The 14,508-nt window shown below is 40.7% G+C and overlaps 1 protein-coding gene across 2 annotated transcripts; it reads left to right on the forward strand.

Annotated features, from left to right (window-relative positions):
• Positions 1 to 681: 681 nt before the first annotated feature.
• USP1 (ubiquitin specific peptidase 1) lies at positions 682 to 14,109 on the forward strand. Of its 2 annotated transcripts, XM_075037275.1 has the most exons (9): positions 682 to 820; positions 1,073 to 1,311; positions 2,461 to 2,584; positions 2,941 to 3,048; positions 3,567 to 3,727; positions 4,208 to 4,920; positions 6,064 to 6,234; positions 7,372 to 7,573; positions 12,508 to 14,109. In XM_075037275.1, exons 2-9 carry the CDS (start codon positions 1,142 to 1,144, stop codon positions 13,238 to 13,240), a joined length of 2,382 nt encoding a protein of 793 aa, XP_074893376.1. In that variant the 5' UTR covers positions 682 to 820; positions 1,073 to 1,141; the 3' UTR covers positions 13,241 to 14,109. The 2 variants fall into 2 exon arrangements, with proteins under 2 accessions (XP_074893376.1, XP_074893377.1); XM_075037276.1 differs by lacking the exon at positions 682 to 820 and having other exon boundaries at positions 998 to 1,311.
• The last annotated feature ends 399 nt before the right edge of the window (positions 14,110 to 14,508 follow it).

A 14,508-nucleotide genomic window follows, 5' to 3' on the forward strand; every position in this document is an offset into this window, starting at 1 on the left:
GCCCCCCCCAGCCCACGGGCCTCGCTCGCCGACAGCGCTGCGGCCTGAGGGACCCCGCAGGCCGCACCGGCCCCGTTTAGACGCTTTTGTTTTTCCGCCCTCAGCCGCCCGGCTCCGGTTGAGCTGTGTCGGCCGGTTACGGGGCGGCGATGGCGACCGGGGGGGGGGGAACGGGACGGGACCGGGCTCCTGCCCCGCCGTTACCTCAGGCCCCGCTCGCACGGCGCCGCCATGGGCCGCGCGCCTCCCGCTGTGATTGGCGGAGGCGGGGAGGGGCGGGGCTAGAGCGGGACCAATCCACCGCCTGAAGAAGAAGGGGTGTATGTGTGTGTGTGGGGAGGGGGGGGTGTCTCGGCGGAATGGTTCAGCCCAGCCGCCTCCCCTCCCCTCCCCTCCCCTCGCCAGCACGAGCCCTTTGGCCAGGCCGTTAGCGGCGCCCGCGCGCGCCCAGCCAGGACCCCGCGGGCTGCCCGACGCACTGCCTGACGGCGGCGGCGGCGGAGTCGCGGCGCCGACGCTGCCCGGCGGGCCCGTAGAAAAGCGTCGTTCGACCGGCGGAAGCCGGCGGATTACAGACGGTCCGTCGGTCGCTATGGCCCTTCGTTCTCGGCGGTGGCCGGCGGCGTCTTCCGTTCCGGCGTTTAGAGGGGGCGCCCGCGAACGCCTGGGCGCGAGGAGGGGGTGAGGGCGCGGGTCCTGGCGGCGCGGAAAACGCGCCAAGTTTCCCGTGGTGCGGGGTAGAGCGGCGCCGGGGCGCCCCGCGGTCTCCATGGCAACCGGCGGGCGGCGGCGGCGGCCCGCGCCGCGCCGACATGTAGCGGTGAGGGGAGGCGGCTCCGGCCGCGGCCGCCGGCCGCTCCCCGCGGGGCCACGGGCCCGCTCCCCGGGGGCGGGGGGGGCCGGGCCGGGCCGGGTGCCGCCGCTCCGTCCTCACCGTCGGGCGGGAGCGTGAGGGCGGCGGAGGCGGGCGGAGGGCGGGGGGGGGGGGAGGTCTCCGGGGCCGCGGTGTGCTTCGGCGGACCGAAAGTAAATGGCGACGCGTGTGGTGTTTTTTGTGGGTTTTTTGTGGCAGGTGTGAGCGGCCAGCGCAGCTTCCCGGCCGGGCCGGCCGCTTCTCCCGCTCGCTTGTCCTCCAGGAAAGATGCCCGGGGTTTTACCGAGTGACAGCACCGGGCCTGCGAGAGGGAGCCCCTCGAAGAAGAACCGGCTTTCGCTGAAGCTCTTCCAGAAAAAGGAGGCGAAGAGAGCGCTGGATTTCACGGAGTCCCAGGAAAATGAGCAAAAGAGTTCGGAATTCAGAGGCTCCGAGATGTGCGTAAGAGTTTCGCGCCGAATAAGCGTTGCTGGTCGTATCGCGAAAGTCGCCCGCTGGCTGAGCGAGAGTTGCGTTCGGTGTAATGGATGAACCACGCTGCATGTTCTCGCAGAAGTACGCGCCTCAACGGCGCTGAGTAAACCCTTAAGCCGAGTTAATCAAACTGAGCTAGCCGTTCCCCGCAATGGGTTTCTATAACTTGGTTGCTTCTAAGGAAACAAGTTTGCCGTACCGCGGGTGTTTAGCTGGCTGGCACAAACTTTGTAATAACTTGAGGAAGTTAGCTTATTTGAAGTTGAAACGAGGTAGTTATTCTGATGCCGAATCGTTGAAATTATTGTAAAATGTAGGGGGTTTGCAAAACGAGTTTTAATAAAAAAATATTGTGTTTTAAAGGTTATTTCTGCTGCAAGTAAAAGAATCGATTGCGCTGCTTACAGCCGTCCGTTAGGGTGTTTCAAGCCCTGAGTAGATCTGTCAACTCATTTCATTGCAGCTAGTGAGGAAATTTAAATGGGAGAAATTGCTTAATCATGGTCAATTACAAATGTGTTGGAGACTTTAAGGTTTGGTTTTGTTGTGTCAGTATGGTGCATTATCACTGTATATAATGTACCAGGTTCATTGGTTCGGTTTTTCTTGGTTTGTTTGGTTTTGGGTTTTTTTTCTGTTTTTATCCTTTTGGTTTGCATCCAGAAATGAAGTGATGTGAATTTGGAGCAGGGGACAGTAATAGAAAATATGTGCTAGGGACATTTTTCTTAGCGCTGCCTTAGGAATGAACAAAGACCATACAAAAGTATTTGAAGGAGAACTTTTTCGGTTCCTTAAATCGGTCTCCTGATATTTTTCATAAAATATGTATTGGAACTAACAGCAGATTTGCCTGCTTCTTGTAAACCTGTCTGGTTTTGTGTAGGTTGCTGAAGAGGTGTTACAGTTGAGCAGTCTGTATTTGAGTGCCCAGAGTAGCCATACAGAGATTCTCAGAAACGCTTTGACATGATTTTGATCTATGTATATTGGGCATTAATTCTGTAAGATAGCTCTGAGATGGTAGATGGCCGGGAGGGGGATGTGCATGCATACCAGAAGGAGTAATTTTCAAAAATTGCCTCTTACGCACTGTTTTCTCTGCTTAATAGTGATCAGGTTGTTCCTGCAGCACAGCCTCCCTCGCTCGTTAGCTGTGAGAAAAAAGACAACATGTTGCCTTTTGTGGGCTTGAACAATCTGGGTAACACTTGTTACCTCAACAGCGTACTTCAGGTAAGGTCATGTTCAGGGGCCTCGAAAAGATGGTTTTCTTTTGGTTAAGCGCAAGTGGATGAGATTTGCAGTTTGATATGACATAGATGTCTGGATGTAGTATGAAGGGAATCTGATTACAGTGGGGAAAAAAAGATGATACTGCAGGAAACGTGTGCACTGTAGGTTGCCTTGGTTGGGTCATTTTTCAGTTTACATACTCTGGGCACCTCCCTGCTATGAATAATCCTGCATCTTTGTGTGCTGTGCAGCAGCCTTGGGAGATGCAAAGCTAGTTTGATCGTAAATGTGGATATGTATGTTGAGTAATTTCTTACTTTACCAGTTATGCTCTTGTTTTAAACGGTTGCTTTCAGGTATTATATTTTTGTCCTGGTTTTAAAACTGGAGTGAAACATTTATATAATATCATTTCAAAGAAGAAAGAATCTTTGAAGGATGAAGGAGAGCAAAAAGCAGAGAAGGTAACATATCTCACTACACATTCCTTTACTTCTGATTTTGCAAGCGAGGCTGTATGCCAGGAGTGTAATGAAAACTAACTGTCACTCCTTCTGTTTGCCAGGAGTTTTGCAGTATTGTTTTCTACAGTGCTATTTCAGATAAAGAAAACATTTGAGTTGTTTTGAACTTGTGTTCAAACTTGAGTGTTCAGAGTGTCGGTAAACTTGTAAGCACAAGTCTTAAGTTTAACAGAAGAAATTCGAGAAGATACCTCGCCATGTTTCTGACATTAAGATAATTATGATACAGTACTCTGAGTGGATGGAAGTCGGAGTTTGCGCAAAGATGGTTTGCGTTTTTAAAGTACCGGCTACTCTGGCTTTTATATTTGTTTTCTAGGGGCAAAAGAGCAATATGTTGTCTGAAACTTACGTGTTTCCCATAGCAGAGAAAACTAAGTGAGGGCAGGAGAGAAAAAGTTTAACTTGTTACAGGCGAAACTGGAAATATTTTTATTCTTTTTATATTGTTATTGCAGGGAAATTGTAAAGAAGATCCACTGGCAAGTTACGAACTAATCTGCAGTTTGCACTCATTGATTCTTTCAGTTGAGCAGCTTCAAGCCAGCTTTCTCTTAAATCCAGAAAAATACACAGATGAACTTGCTACTCAGCCACGAAGGCTACTGAATACCCTTAGGTACAAATTATCTTAAAACACATTGTCGGAATTTTCACTTGAAGCTTTGAGGACATTGTACAGTAGAGCACAGCATTAAGAGGCTTGCGGGAGGTAGATGGTCTTAAATTTGGGGCATCATCGTAGGAAGTAAGTTCACTGTGTTTATTGTTAGCCCTATGGTATCATAAATTTGGAAGTAAATTTTCATTTTGTGATAATACAGTTTAAATCCAGACGTGGATTTAAAACAGTACTTAGCCTTATGTATGTAAGTATTCTCCTTGACCTGAGGAGGACCGCTACAGGGTTGCAATTGAATGCGCGTTTAAATGTGCAAGGCTGTAGCTACCTTCTGTGACAGAGGGGACTTCTCCCTAGGCCTGGAGAGGATCCTCCCCTGCTTTTATATCTAAACTCCCTAATTTGAATCTCAAATCACGTTAGCCAGTTAGCAAAGAATAACTAGTCTTTGTTGCTTTGCTCCTTTACTTTTAATAGAGAGCTCAACCCTATGTATGAAGGCTACTTGCAGCATGATGCCCAGGAAGTTCTGCAGTGTATCCTGGGTAACATTCAAGAAACATGTCAGCTACTGAAGAAGGAAGAATTGAACAAACTGCCCGTGGAAGAGCCTACAGCTAAACTGGAGGAAAAACTTAATACCGAGAGCAATGGAACTGGCAACCCTGCTGAGGAGGAGGATAATGTACCAAGTACCCACGTCGGGGAGACAGCTGAAGACAAGCTACTCAAAGGAAATGGGAAAAGAAAAAGCGATGCTGAGGGTGGCAACGCAAAGAAAAAATCCAAAGTATCAAAAGAGCAGATTGCAGCAGAAGAAAATCAAAGACAAACCAGGTCAAAGAGGAAAGCAACAGGAGAAAAGCTAGAAAATCAGACCGATGCCATTGCCAAGTGTTCCAGTGAAAATGAGAGTGCAAAGCCAACACAGAAGAAGTCACGGCTTAGATTAAACTGGTTAAAATCTTCATGCAAACAGCCTAGTATTCTGTCTAAATTTTATAGTCTAGGAAAGTTAACTACAAACTTGGGATCCAAAGACCCAGGGAAAGAATATGATGACTGTGAGCTTGAAGAGCCGCCTGTCAAGTGTGAAAACGGTAACAACGTTAAAGAAGAATACCAGGAACCAGCATCTCCTGTGGAAAGCCATAATGAAAAAGGAACTGAAAAAGAACCAAAAAAGGAAGGTTGGTGAACAAGTGTATGGGCTTAAAAGTGGTATGATTAAGAGATTACTATGCGTGGGAAGTCAGCCTTCAGACTGCATAGCCAGCAGAGCTCTCTAAATACAAAATTACATTTTCAGGAATTGAAAAGATTTTTATGAAAGGGAATTTTTTTTATACACATCTGCAATTTTTGTTATAACTTGACCTGTTTAGCTTAGATCTTAAGAGGTATTTCTCTAACATTGTGTAATCATTGTACAATCTAAAAAAAAAAAAAAAAAAAGACATATATTACCAGGCTTGTATTATCACTAATTTTTGTTATCCATAGAAATAGCAAGTGAATTCAAGATGTAAAGGAAGGTTACTGCCAGGAGCAAACAGAATCAAACCCCATTGGCTATGGCTTTGTGTCCCAAGTCTTTACAAACAATATCCTCTCCTTCCCTCCCTGTTCTTTAGTCCTTCCATATTTCCAGCCTTCCCAATAACTAGGAAGGACACAGAGGTACTATATATACTAATTCGCTGGCAGGTTCGGATTTTCTTCAAGTAAATGAAACAAGACACCCGTTGAGGGAAGGGCCTCAGTATGAATTCAGTACTTACTAATTTGGAATTTTCTTTCTGATCTACCTACCAATTTTTATAAAAATTTGAAGGAATGCAGAATCTTTTGAGATCTGCATTTCTTCGGCAGATTTGACTAAAATTGGCCAACAAGTTTAGAAAGTATTGGAGGAGAGGACTGAGAATAAATAGAAGCCAGTCACAAAAACACAAGTGTGATGTTCCTTGAGGAGGCTGACAGTCCATACTAAGAAGGCAGTGCATTGATGACAAACACAAATTTTCCAAAATGTGACAGGGTCACACTTCACATATGAAACAAGAACCTGATCTTAAAACAGAAATTGAAGTTTGAGGGCCAAGAGAAAGAGGCTCCCTGTTTGGTTATAAGTAGATGATACTGTGAAAATTGCATGTGATAAGCAGCTTTTTAAAAATTTATTTATTTATTTATTTAATTTTATTCCTATCTGGAATCCCTAAACGGCCACACCTGTAACCCAGTGATTTTCCAAGAAGGATAGCCAGGTTCTGAAATGTCTTTTGAATAAAATGCATTTTGATAAGTGATCTGGCATATACTTTCTCTAGGTACAGAGCTGGCTGTTTTTGAACTAGTGGAGAAACTGTTCCAGGGCCAGTTAGTACTGAGAACAAGATGCTTGGAATGCGAGTGCTTTACTGAAAGAAGAGAAGATTTTCAGGACATCAGCGTTCCAGTGCAAGAAGATGAACTTTCTAAAACTGAAGAGAGTTCTGAAAGTAAGTAATTATCGGAAGGGGTTGCTATCTATGTTTGTGCTTCAGCCAGCCATTGAGGAAGGACGGTGCTGTAGTTATCAAGGAACACTGCTCCTACTTGTGCTGGTTAAAATTAGAGGCTGTTCTGTTACATCTTGTCCTGATTAACTTTAGACTTTGGAAACACAGCACTGATAACGTAGACAGATCCGGGCAGTATTAACATTGTTTCAGATCTTAATGCATAACATGGACTGCTTACAGTCCTTCACTTATGTGCATGTTTTCCTGCTTATAAATAGGTATTTTCTTTGATTTGGGTCTTCCCTTTCTTCCTGGATGAGAAATTCTTCTGCTTTTTTCATCATTTTATAAGAAACATCTGCATTTTTTCTCAAAAATAAAGGAGAAAGCAGCTTCTTTTTGTTAATTTACTGTAAAAAATTATTTTTTCCGGATTTTAGACTGTCGTTACCTTAATAGCGTGTTTTATGTTTGTAAACGTTAGTCCTCTGGTATCTTTCACAAAGTTTTGTGATCTATACGTAGTTTTTAGCTATTTTCAAAAGTAAGCACGGCATCAATGCATTTTGAAATCCAGAGCTTTAAATAAATTTATTTTGGTTCCCATGGACTTAATTTGGAGCAGCTATTACTATTTTTGCCTTCCCTGTTTTGCTGAAGGACTTCGGAGTAGTGTGAGTGGTGGTGTTCATATGTAAAACGCTCCCAACAGTGTAGGTGATCTCGTCCTCAGCAGTGTGAAGCTGTCAGGGGAGGCAAAATGTAGAAAGTTAAAGGGAACTTTCTGGTTATTTTGGAAGTTTGCCTTGGTGAGTGAAATTTTGGTCTCAAATACATGCACCCAATTCCAGCCATGGCAGCAGAATTAGTACATGCGATATGGAGACAAGCTTTGGCAAAACCGTAGATTTTAAGTAATAATACCAATTAAGTGATATTTTCATCACTTCCTGAAATGATTCGAAAATCTGAGTACAACTTCTGTTTCGTACATCCTGAGTGTTCTTTACAGTGTTGACAGTAGGTTTTGAACATGTCTTAAGTTGACGTATTTTGTTTTGTTGTTATTCTGGTGGGATGCATTGGAAATGTAAATAATGGCATATCTGTGAATGTAATGATTCTCTTTTATAGTTTCTCCAGAGCCAAAAACAGAAATGAAGACTCTTAAATGGGCAATTTCACAGTTTGCGTCAGTGGAAAGGATTGTGGGAGAGGATAAATATTTCTGCGAAAACTGCCATCATTACACAGAAGCAGAACGCAGCCTTTTATTCGATAAAATGCCTGAAGTTATAACAATTCATTTGAAGTGCTTTGCTGCTAGTGGCTTAGAGTGAGTATACAGATTGACTATATTACAAAACGGTGCACTGTTGGAAGGGAAGTCTTACCAGAAGAGATGAAAATGTTTTGTAACTTTTCCAAAAGCAAAAGCAGATTTCTAGATTGAAATTAACTTAAATCAGTGGGACGTGGCCCCTAATTTCATAAAGGCTTTCTATTGTTACAAGTAGTGGCAGAAGTTATCTCCGGGAGAATATACTTTCATGAGACTTCTTAACAAAAATTGTTCTATGTATATTTTCACAACAGCCTGATACCCTGATGTTTCTTAAAACTTTACTTTTAATATCACCTGTCTGTGTGAGTTTAGAGGCAGGTTTAAGTACTTTAGCAGAACAAGTAGTGAGAACAAAACTGAATTTTATGGTCACAGCTAGTAGTACTTTGGTCTCTAACTGAACATGAGTAGTAAAATTTGGGACAAAAATTCAGGAGATAAACATTTTAAAGATCTAACATACGATATAGAAATCCTTTAAAATACAGTAGTATCAATGTCATTGATGTTCAACTGCTGAGCAATCAGTTTGATGTTATATACTGTAGGAATCCTGATTTTTTGAAAGAGATTATTCTTATGAGAGTGTTCTTTACCTTTTTTTCATACTTAGGGATTCAGGGATTTCCTTTGGGAAGGGGGGGGGGGGGAACCAACCAGAAAAACCCTTCTGTCCCTACTATAGTACTGTACACAAATGAAACAATGCCATGACACTTTATGCACAGCATTTTGCAGTAAACGCTATTTCTCCACTGAGATTCAAATAATGAAAAATGAAAGAAGGCTTCATCAGGAAAGACTTCTCGTTAACTATAAAATATTACCCCAGATCCTTCAGAAAATTGTTACGCCATTAAGTGCATTTTTGAGAGTAAGTATACCATTTTAGTCACGTTTGCAGACTTGGCCTGTATTTTCAGCTTCTCCTGGTATTCACCAAAACATAACTTTCGCTATCTGCGTTAACTTTGCCAGATGCAGCAAAAAAAGATAAACTTGTGTTGGTTTCAGCATCCCCCTAGCTGGTATCTGTTCCAGAGAGCCAAACGCGCTACTCTGCCGCAGCCTGTGTTTTATAACCTGATGGCTAGGCGTAGTTCTGAGACTTAATACTGAGCTGCTTTGTGATGTACAGTAAGTTATTCAGGCACAAATTAGTTTGGCCTTTTTATCCACCTGGTTCCCTGTGGTGTGCATTTCCCTGTTGGTTGGCTTTAGACTTTCAGAGCCACCTTGCCAGCAGGAGGTCTAACGCATGAAGTCTTCCATGGAATTTAGTTGTGTCACCAATATCTTTTAGAACTGGAAGTGTACAGGACCTTTGGCAGTATACAGATACAAAATGTAAGTTGACAGATGACTTGTCAGAGGACGCTCTATAAACAAGCGCTGATAACTGTGGTCAGTATAAATCAGATTTGTAAAATAACTCTTGTTGAGGATTCTGTTAAGATACTTTTACAGGTAGTTTGCTAAGATTGTTAAAACTACAGTTCTTGCTCTGCCTGTTTTTAGTATTTGTTTTTAGGAGTATCTATCTAGTGTCTACTGAGAAAGTGGAAACTTCCTCTGTAATGCCGGCTAACATCTCTTCATACAAGTCTAGGACCATAACACAGAAAATTGTCTTTTTCATTGTTCTATGTAATATTTGACTGTCACAACAAGGCAAAGTTGCACGCTTTTTAAAAATCGTAATGCTATTGTTGAGTAGCCCTTGATGTGAGGTGGTATCCTGGTATGATTATAGGCTATTCAAAAAAAATACAACCTGCGATGGCCACCTGAAAGGAAACCTGAATATTGTCTTCAGTTTGCTCCTACATTTGCTACTTTTTTGTTGCCATGAAGAAGTACTTGCAGCTTGCAGGTTAACCAGCCGTCTCCTGAACCACTTACCTCTTCTTCTGTCCTGGCAATCTTCAGGTCCTTGCTCCAAAATACTCAGACCTATATCTGGGTCAGACTGAATCCAGTCTCTTGTGGTGTTCCTCATGTGTCCTCTGAATCATGTCATACATTTTCTGCCAAGTGCTAGCAGCCAGAGATTAAGGAATTAAGAGTGGAAAAATCAGATGTAGAACTGGAGTCAGTGATGAAGCTGAAACTGCTGAGAAGATTGTTTCCCAGTTTTGGGCTTGGACATTTTATCTTGGACAAAACCATGTCATTTCTAAACAGCTTGATCTGGAGTAATAAAGCACAGCTGCAAATCAAGTGAGGAAGAGCCAAGGCTAGTAAACCAAAGCACTGGCTTACTCCATAGTATCCAGAGTCACTCTTATGGTGGTTTTTGAACAATGAGCTTTGATGAAGCTTCCCCCCATTGACTTACGTAAACCTGTAATATTTATTGTAAAATAAATATTTATTGTAAAACTACCACTCTCTCCATAGACAAGATGGCAATGGTTTGCCCTAAAAGTAATAACAGACTATTTTGCTGGCCTTAAACTAAGGTTTTTAAACTAGGAATCTTCATGCAACTTCTCTTAGCTCCCATAAAAATTTTGAAGTCTTGTCTGCTTCTCAGTTGTGCTCTACTGAGTTTTCAATAAATGAAGAGAAATGAAGCAGAGGGGAATGGTAATGTAAATATTTACAGTTAGTAGGGATTTGCTTCATCTTTTCTAGATGCTGGTTTGCAAAGTGTTTGGCTTTTTAAATAAAGCAGCCAGTGTGAAAATCTGCTTGCCTGGGGATGAGTAATTCTCTTTGGCAAGTGTGTGTGTGGGGGGAAAAAAAAGTGCTAGGCCATGTGTGCTCAGACTGGGAAGCTATTAAGAAGAAATGTGTAACTGGTAACATCTAATTAAGCATTTTCACTATATAAATTTTAACAATTGGTGAGAAAATTAGATTTTTTTGTCTTGTGAAACGGTATCAGGTAAGAGCAGGTGATTGTTTTAAAACAAAATTATTTTTTTTTAAAGGCTTACTTTACATTTTGTTACAGTCACGTTTGCTCATTAGTGACAGCAGGGCTTATGCCACTGGAAATCTTTGAGTATTTCACATGTTTATGTGTTAAAAGCGTTGCAGCAAAATAGCTTAAGTCTTTAAGGGTCTGTAATAACTTGAAGTATTAATTCAGTACAGTGGGTAAAGTTCCACTAATTTATGGCCTCAAAAGATGTAGTTGCAGAAATCAAGTTTGTTGTGTATGAACTACTGTGCATCAGTCAGAGGAGGCAGAGTATTTGGCATGCAATTTTTCTGTCTTCAGATTCTTATCATTAAGAAGAACAAAAAGCTAATAGGAAAAGATTTCCTCTCTTATTTCCTCCTCTCCAAATCTTTCTGATGCTGGATCTCATTCAGAAGAAAGGTAGAGCCTGTTTTTTAATGTTTTATGTTAATATGATTGTCACAGTGTGCTTGAGTGGAACTGGATTTCTGATCTAGAGTATCAGCAAGCAGTTTCTCTGTTTCTTGACTCTCTTCTGAATATCTCTATTTCTGGCTACTAATAATAGGGATTTTCAGAAGATTTAAGTTTTTTATTATTTCTGATGATATGCTCTTTTGTGTTTCTTTTGGTGTAGTCAAATGTTTATGGTAAGGCTAGGTCTAAAATGAGATTTCAATTAGTTAGACTTGAGTGACTGAGGACAGCTGTGTGTGTGTAAATGTATTTATGTTTATAAGGGTTATGGCTGTGAACATTAGCGAAATGCTTAGAAGCGCAGCAGAATCAAAACTAAACCCAGTAAAACAAAAGTAATACTCTGTTACTGCAATTAGGCTTATACTGTTACGCAATATCTACAACTGCCTTGGATTAAAGATAGTTATTCTTCCTTATGATAAAATGCAAGTTGAATAATAGTAGTTAGTGCTTTGGAACGTACGTTTTACAGGGTTTGTCTACATTCCCCTGTATTTTTTCACTATAACACCTTAACAGTTGAGCAATACTGAATCATCACTGAAATCTATTAGGACATCATAACATATCGTTAAATAAAGGGGCTAATTAAACTGGGCTGATGTAATATGTAAAACATGTAAGATTAGAATCATTCAAGGAGGTTAATACACAATAATGTAGAAGTCCCAACACTTACTTTCTTTTCAAACTCTTTAGAAGATCCTTATTGTAATGAAAGGACTTAAAACTTTTCTTATTGTAAATTTGCGCACTATGAACAAAATGCTAAATATTTATGGAATACTAGATGCTTTTCCAAAGTAAATCAGCTAGATGATGATAATTCTTTAAAAAAGCTGAATAACATAGCATAGTTAAGGAAGAATCCCTAGTAATAAGAAAGTGTTAGTAACTTACTCATCCTTAGATAACCATTGGCAGTATACTACAGTGCGCGCTAAGATCTGAGAAAAATTACTTGCTCAGTTTTTCTGAGTGACATTAAAGCTACCTGAATGTAAAATAAATTTGTATTCCTTTATTTAGTAAATTACTCCTTCAAAGCTTTGGGAAAAAAAACCCAAAAAAACAACAACCCTTACTTCAACCTTGGGTGTTGAAGAGTTTTGTTTTGTTTTGTTTTAATTTGAAATGCAGGATGGTGTCTGGGAAGAAGTGCAAGTATTTGTGCATAAAAGCACAAATGATAACTGAACAATTAAGTTAACTCCTTTTATTGTCACTATTTAAAACTTAACTTTAGTTGACACTTTAGAAAAGGGGAATCTCTTAAATTTAGAATATATAGTTACTAGGCTGTAAGATGTAACACTATACATACTCCTAAAAATGTCTTTACTGAACAGGGGTGCCTGGGACAGATGCTCATGATAAGCAAGTTGAAAAGTGAGCAGCTTCTCACATTCAGATCACCCATGTCTTTTTAACAGAAGGAAAAGAATATAGATACAATGTATGGGCCACTTACTTAAAGCAGTATTTATTGTGAGCTGTTGTGGCAAGAGGTCTTAACTTTATCTTTCTTCTAAAGGTTTGATTGCTATGGTGGATTATCCAAGATAAACACTCCCTTACTGACGCCTCTCAAACTGTCACTAGAAGAATGGAGCACAAAGCCGACCAATGACACCTATGGATTATTTGCAGTGGTAATGCACAGCGGCATTACAATTAGCAGTGGACACTACACAGCTTCTGTCAAAATTACAGATCTTAATAGCCTAGAGTTAGATAAGGGAAACTTCATCACTGACCAAATGTACGAAATGATTAAACCAGAACCACTGAATGAGGAGGAGGCGAGAACTGTTGCTGAAGACTACGACGATGGTGAAGTCTCTTTTAGAGTCAATGGAAATGCACAGCCGGGTAAAGTTCTGAACAAAAAGAATATGGAAGCTGTCGGACTTCTTGGGGGGCAGAAGAGCAAGTCTGACTGTGACCTGTACAACAACAAACCAGCTAACCCTGAGAAGTTTCTCAATGTAGTTACTGAAAACAGAAATCCTGAGTCTAGCAGTACTAACGGGAGCGCGGAGTGCGGCACAGAACACAGCGAGCAAAATGGCATTGCTTCCAATGGACTAGAAAACAAAGCTCTGTACGTACTGCAGAGCCTGAAAGAGTATGAAGGAAAGTGGTTGCTTTTTGATGATTCTGAAGTGAAGGTTACAGAAGAAAAGGACTTTCTGAATTCTCTTTCTCCGACATCGTCATCTACATCAACTCCTTACCTACTGTTTTATAAGAAAATTGTAGAGTGATACTGTATTTTGACTGTAAATACTAGGGATTTGCATACACCTATTGGTCTGATTTGCATCAAAACTACCTGGAAGAAGCAGCTGTTCGTTTTTGAAGCTACTGGATCATAATGTTTCTGGTCTTTTTTGTTTGGTGTAAGTAAGTGGCTCAACTTGAATTAACAAACCACAACATAGAACTTAACTCATGTAATAACTTTTATGCTGGAGAATAGTGATATTACCTTTTAGAAATGCCAATTTGTATAGTTCCTAAATGATGCCTACAGTACACGGTAGTGGTTTTAACACAACTCTAGGTCTCAGACATGCCTATTGTATTATTAGCTTTTTTTTTTTTAAATAAAAGTTATTTGTATTCATATCCTGGAGTAAATGTATATTAACTAGCAAATTTCATCAGAAGTTGTGTATTTTTGTAACTTGGGAAGTAATACTTCATATTTAGTCTTTGGGTAATTGACGTGGTTTATTCTCCTTATCCAGTTCTATACTGCTCGGTGAAACTCGAAGCACGAGAAAAGGGTCTTGTAACCTTGTTTAGTGTATTGGAAGGAACTGAACTTAATAGAAATGTTTGAATGGTCTAATTTGCATCTTGTTGCATAGATGTTGAATGGGCAAAGTGTAAATAGGTGTGATTAATACTTCAAAACAGGGGGAGCGTGTAGTGTAATTAAAATAATTTTGTACTTTTAAGAGTAAAGCCCTCTAATATGCATATCTGTTTGGGTGGATTTGGAACTTAGTGGTGATCTTATAACAGTTAATTTGTACTTAGAGCTCACTGAAATATGGGAAAACAAAAGCATTTGGCTTTGATGCTTTGTTAAGAATGTATATATGAAATAAAAAATTTATGATACACATCTGAGATGACTAGATCAGACTTTTGTCTTTGGAGAGGGAAAAGCGGAAAGTGAAAGTGGTTGGGCACTTCTTACAAAAAGGTTGGGAAACTATCTTAGAGAAGTGGATGATTTAAAGTGCTTTAAAAAGTAACATTCTTTTGTTTTTTTAACTGATTCTTGTACAGCGTATCCTAATTTGAAGGCACGTGATGACTAGAGGTAAGGTTCAGAGGCAAGGGGAAAGGGAAACATTATTGTAAAAACGAGTGAAATGCTTAGCACTAAATACTAAAGATTAAAATCCCAAATCATCTATTAGATGCTGAAATGTTAAGGTGAATCTTATAAACTGCAGATAATTAAAATCTTTCTTAAAAATATGACACAAAGTAGGATGCGTGTTTACTTCTACTGCCA

The sequence above is a fragment of the Buteo buteo genome, chromosome 10, assembly GCF_964188355.1.
Source record: "Buteo buteo chromosome 10, bButBut1.hap1.1, whole genome shotgun sequence".
Lineage (NCBI taxonomy): Eukaryota > Metazoa > Chordata > Aves > Accipitriformes > Accipitridae > Buteo > Buteo buteo.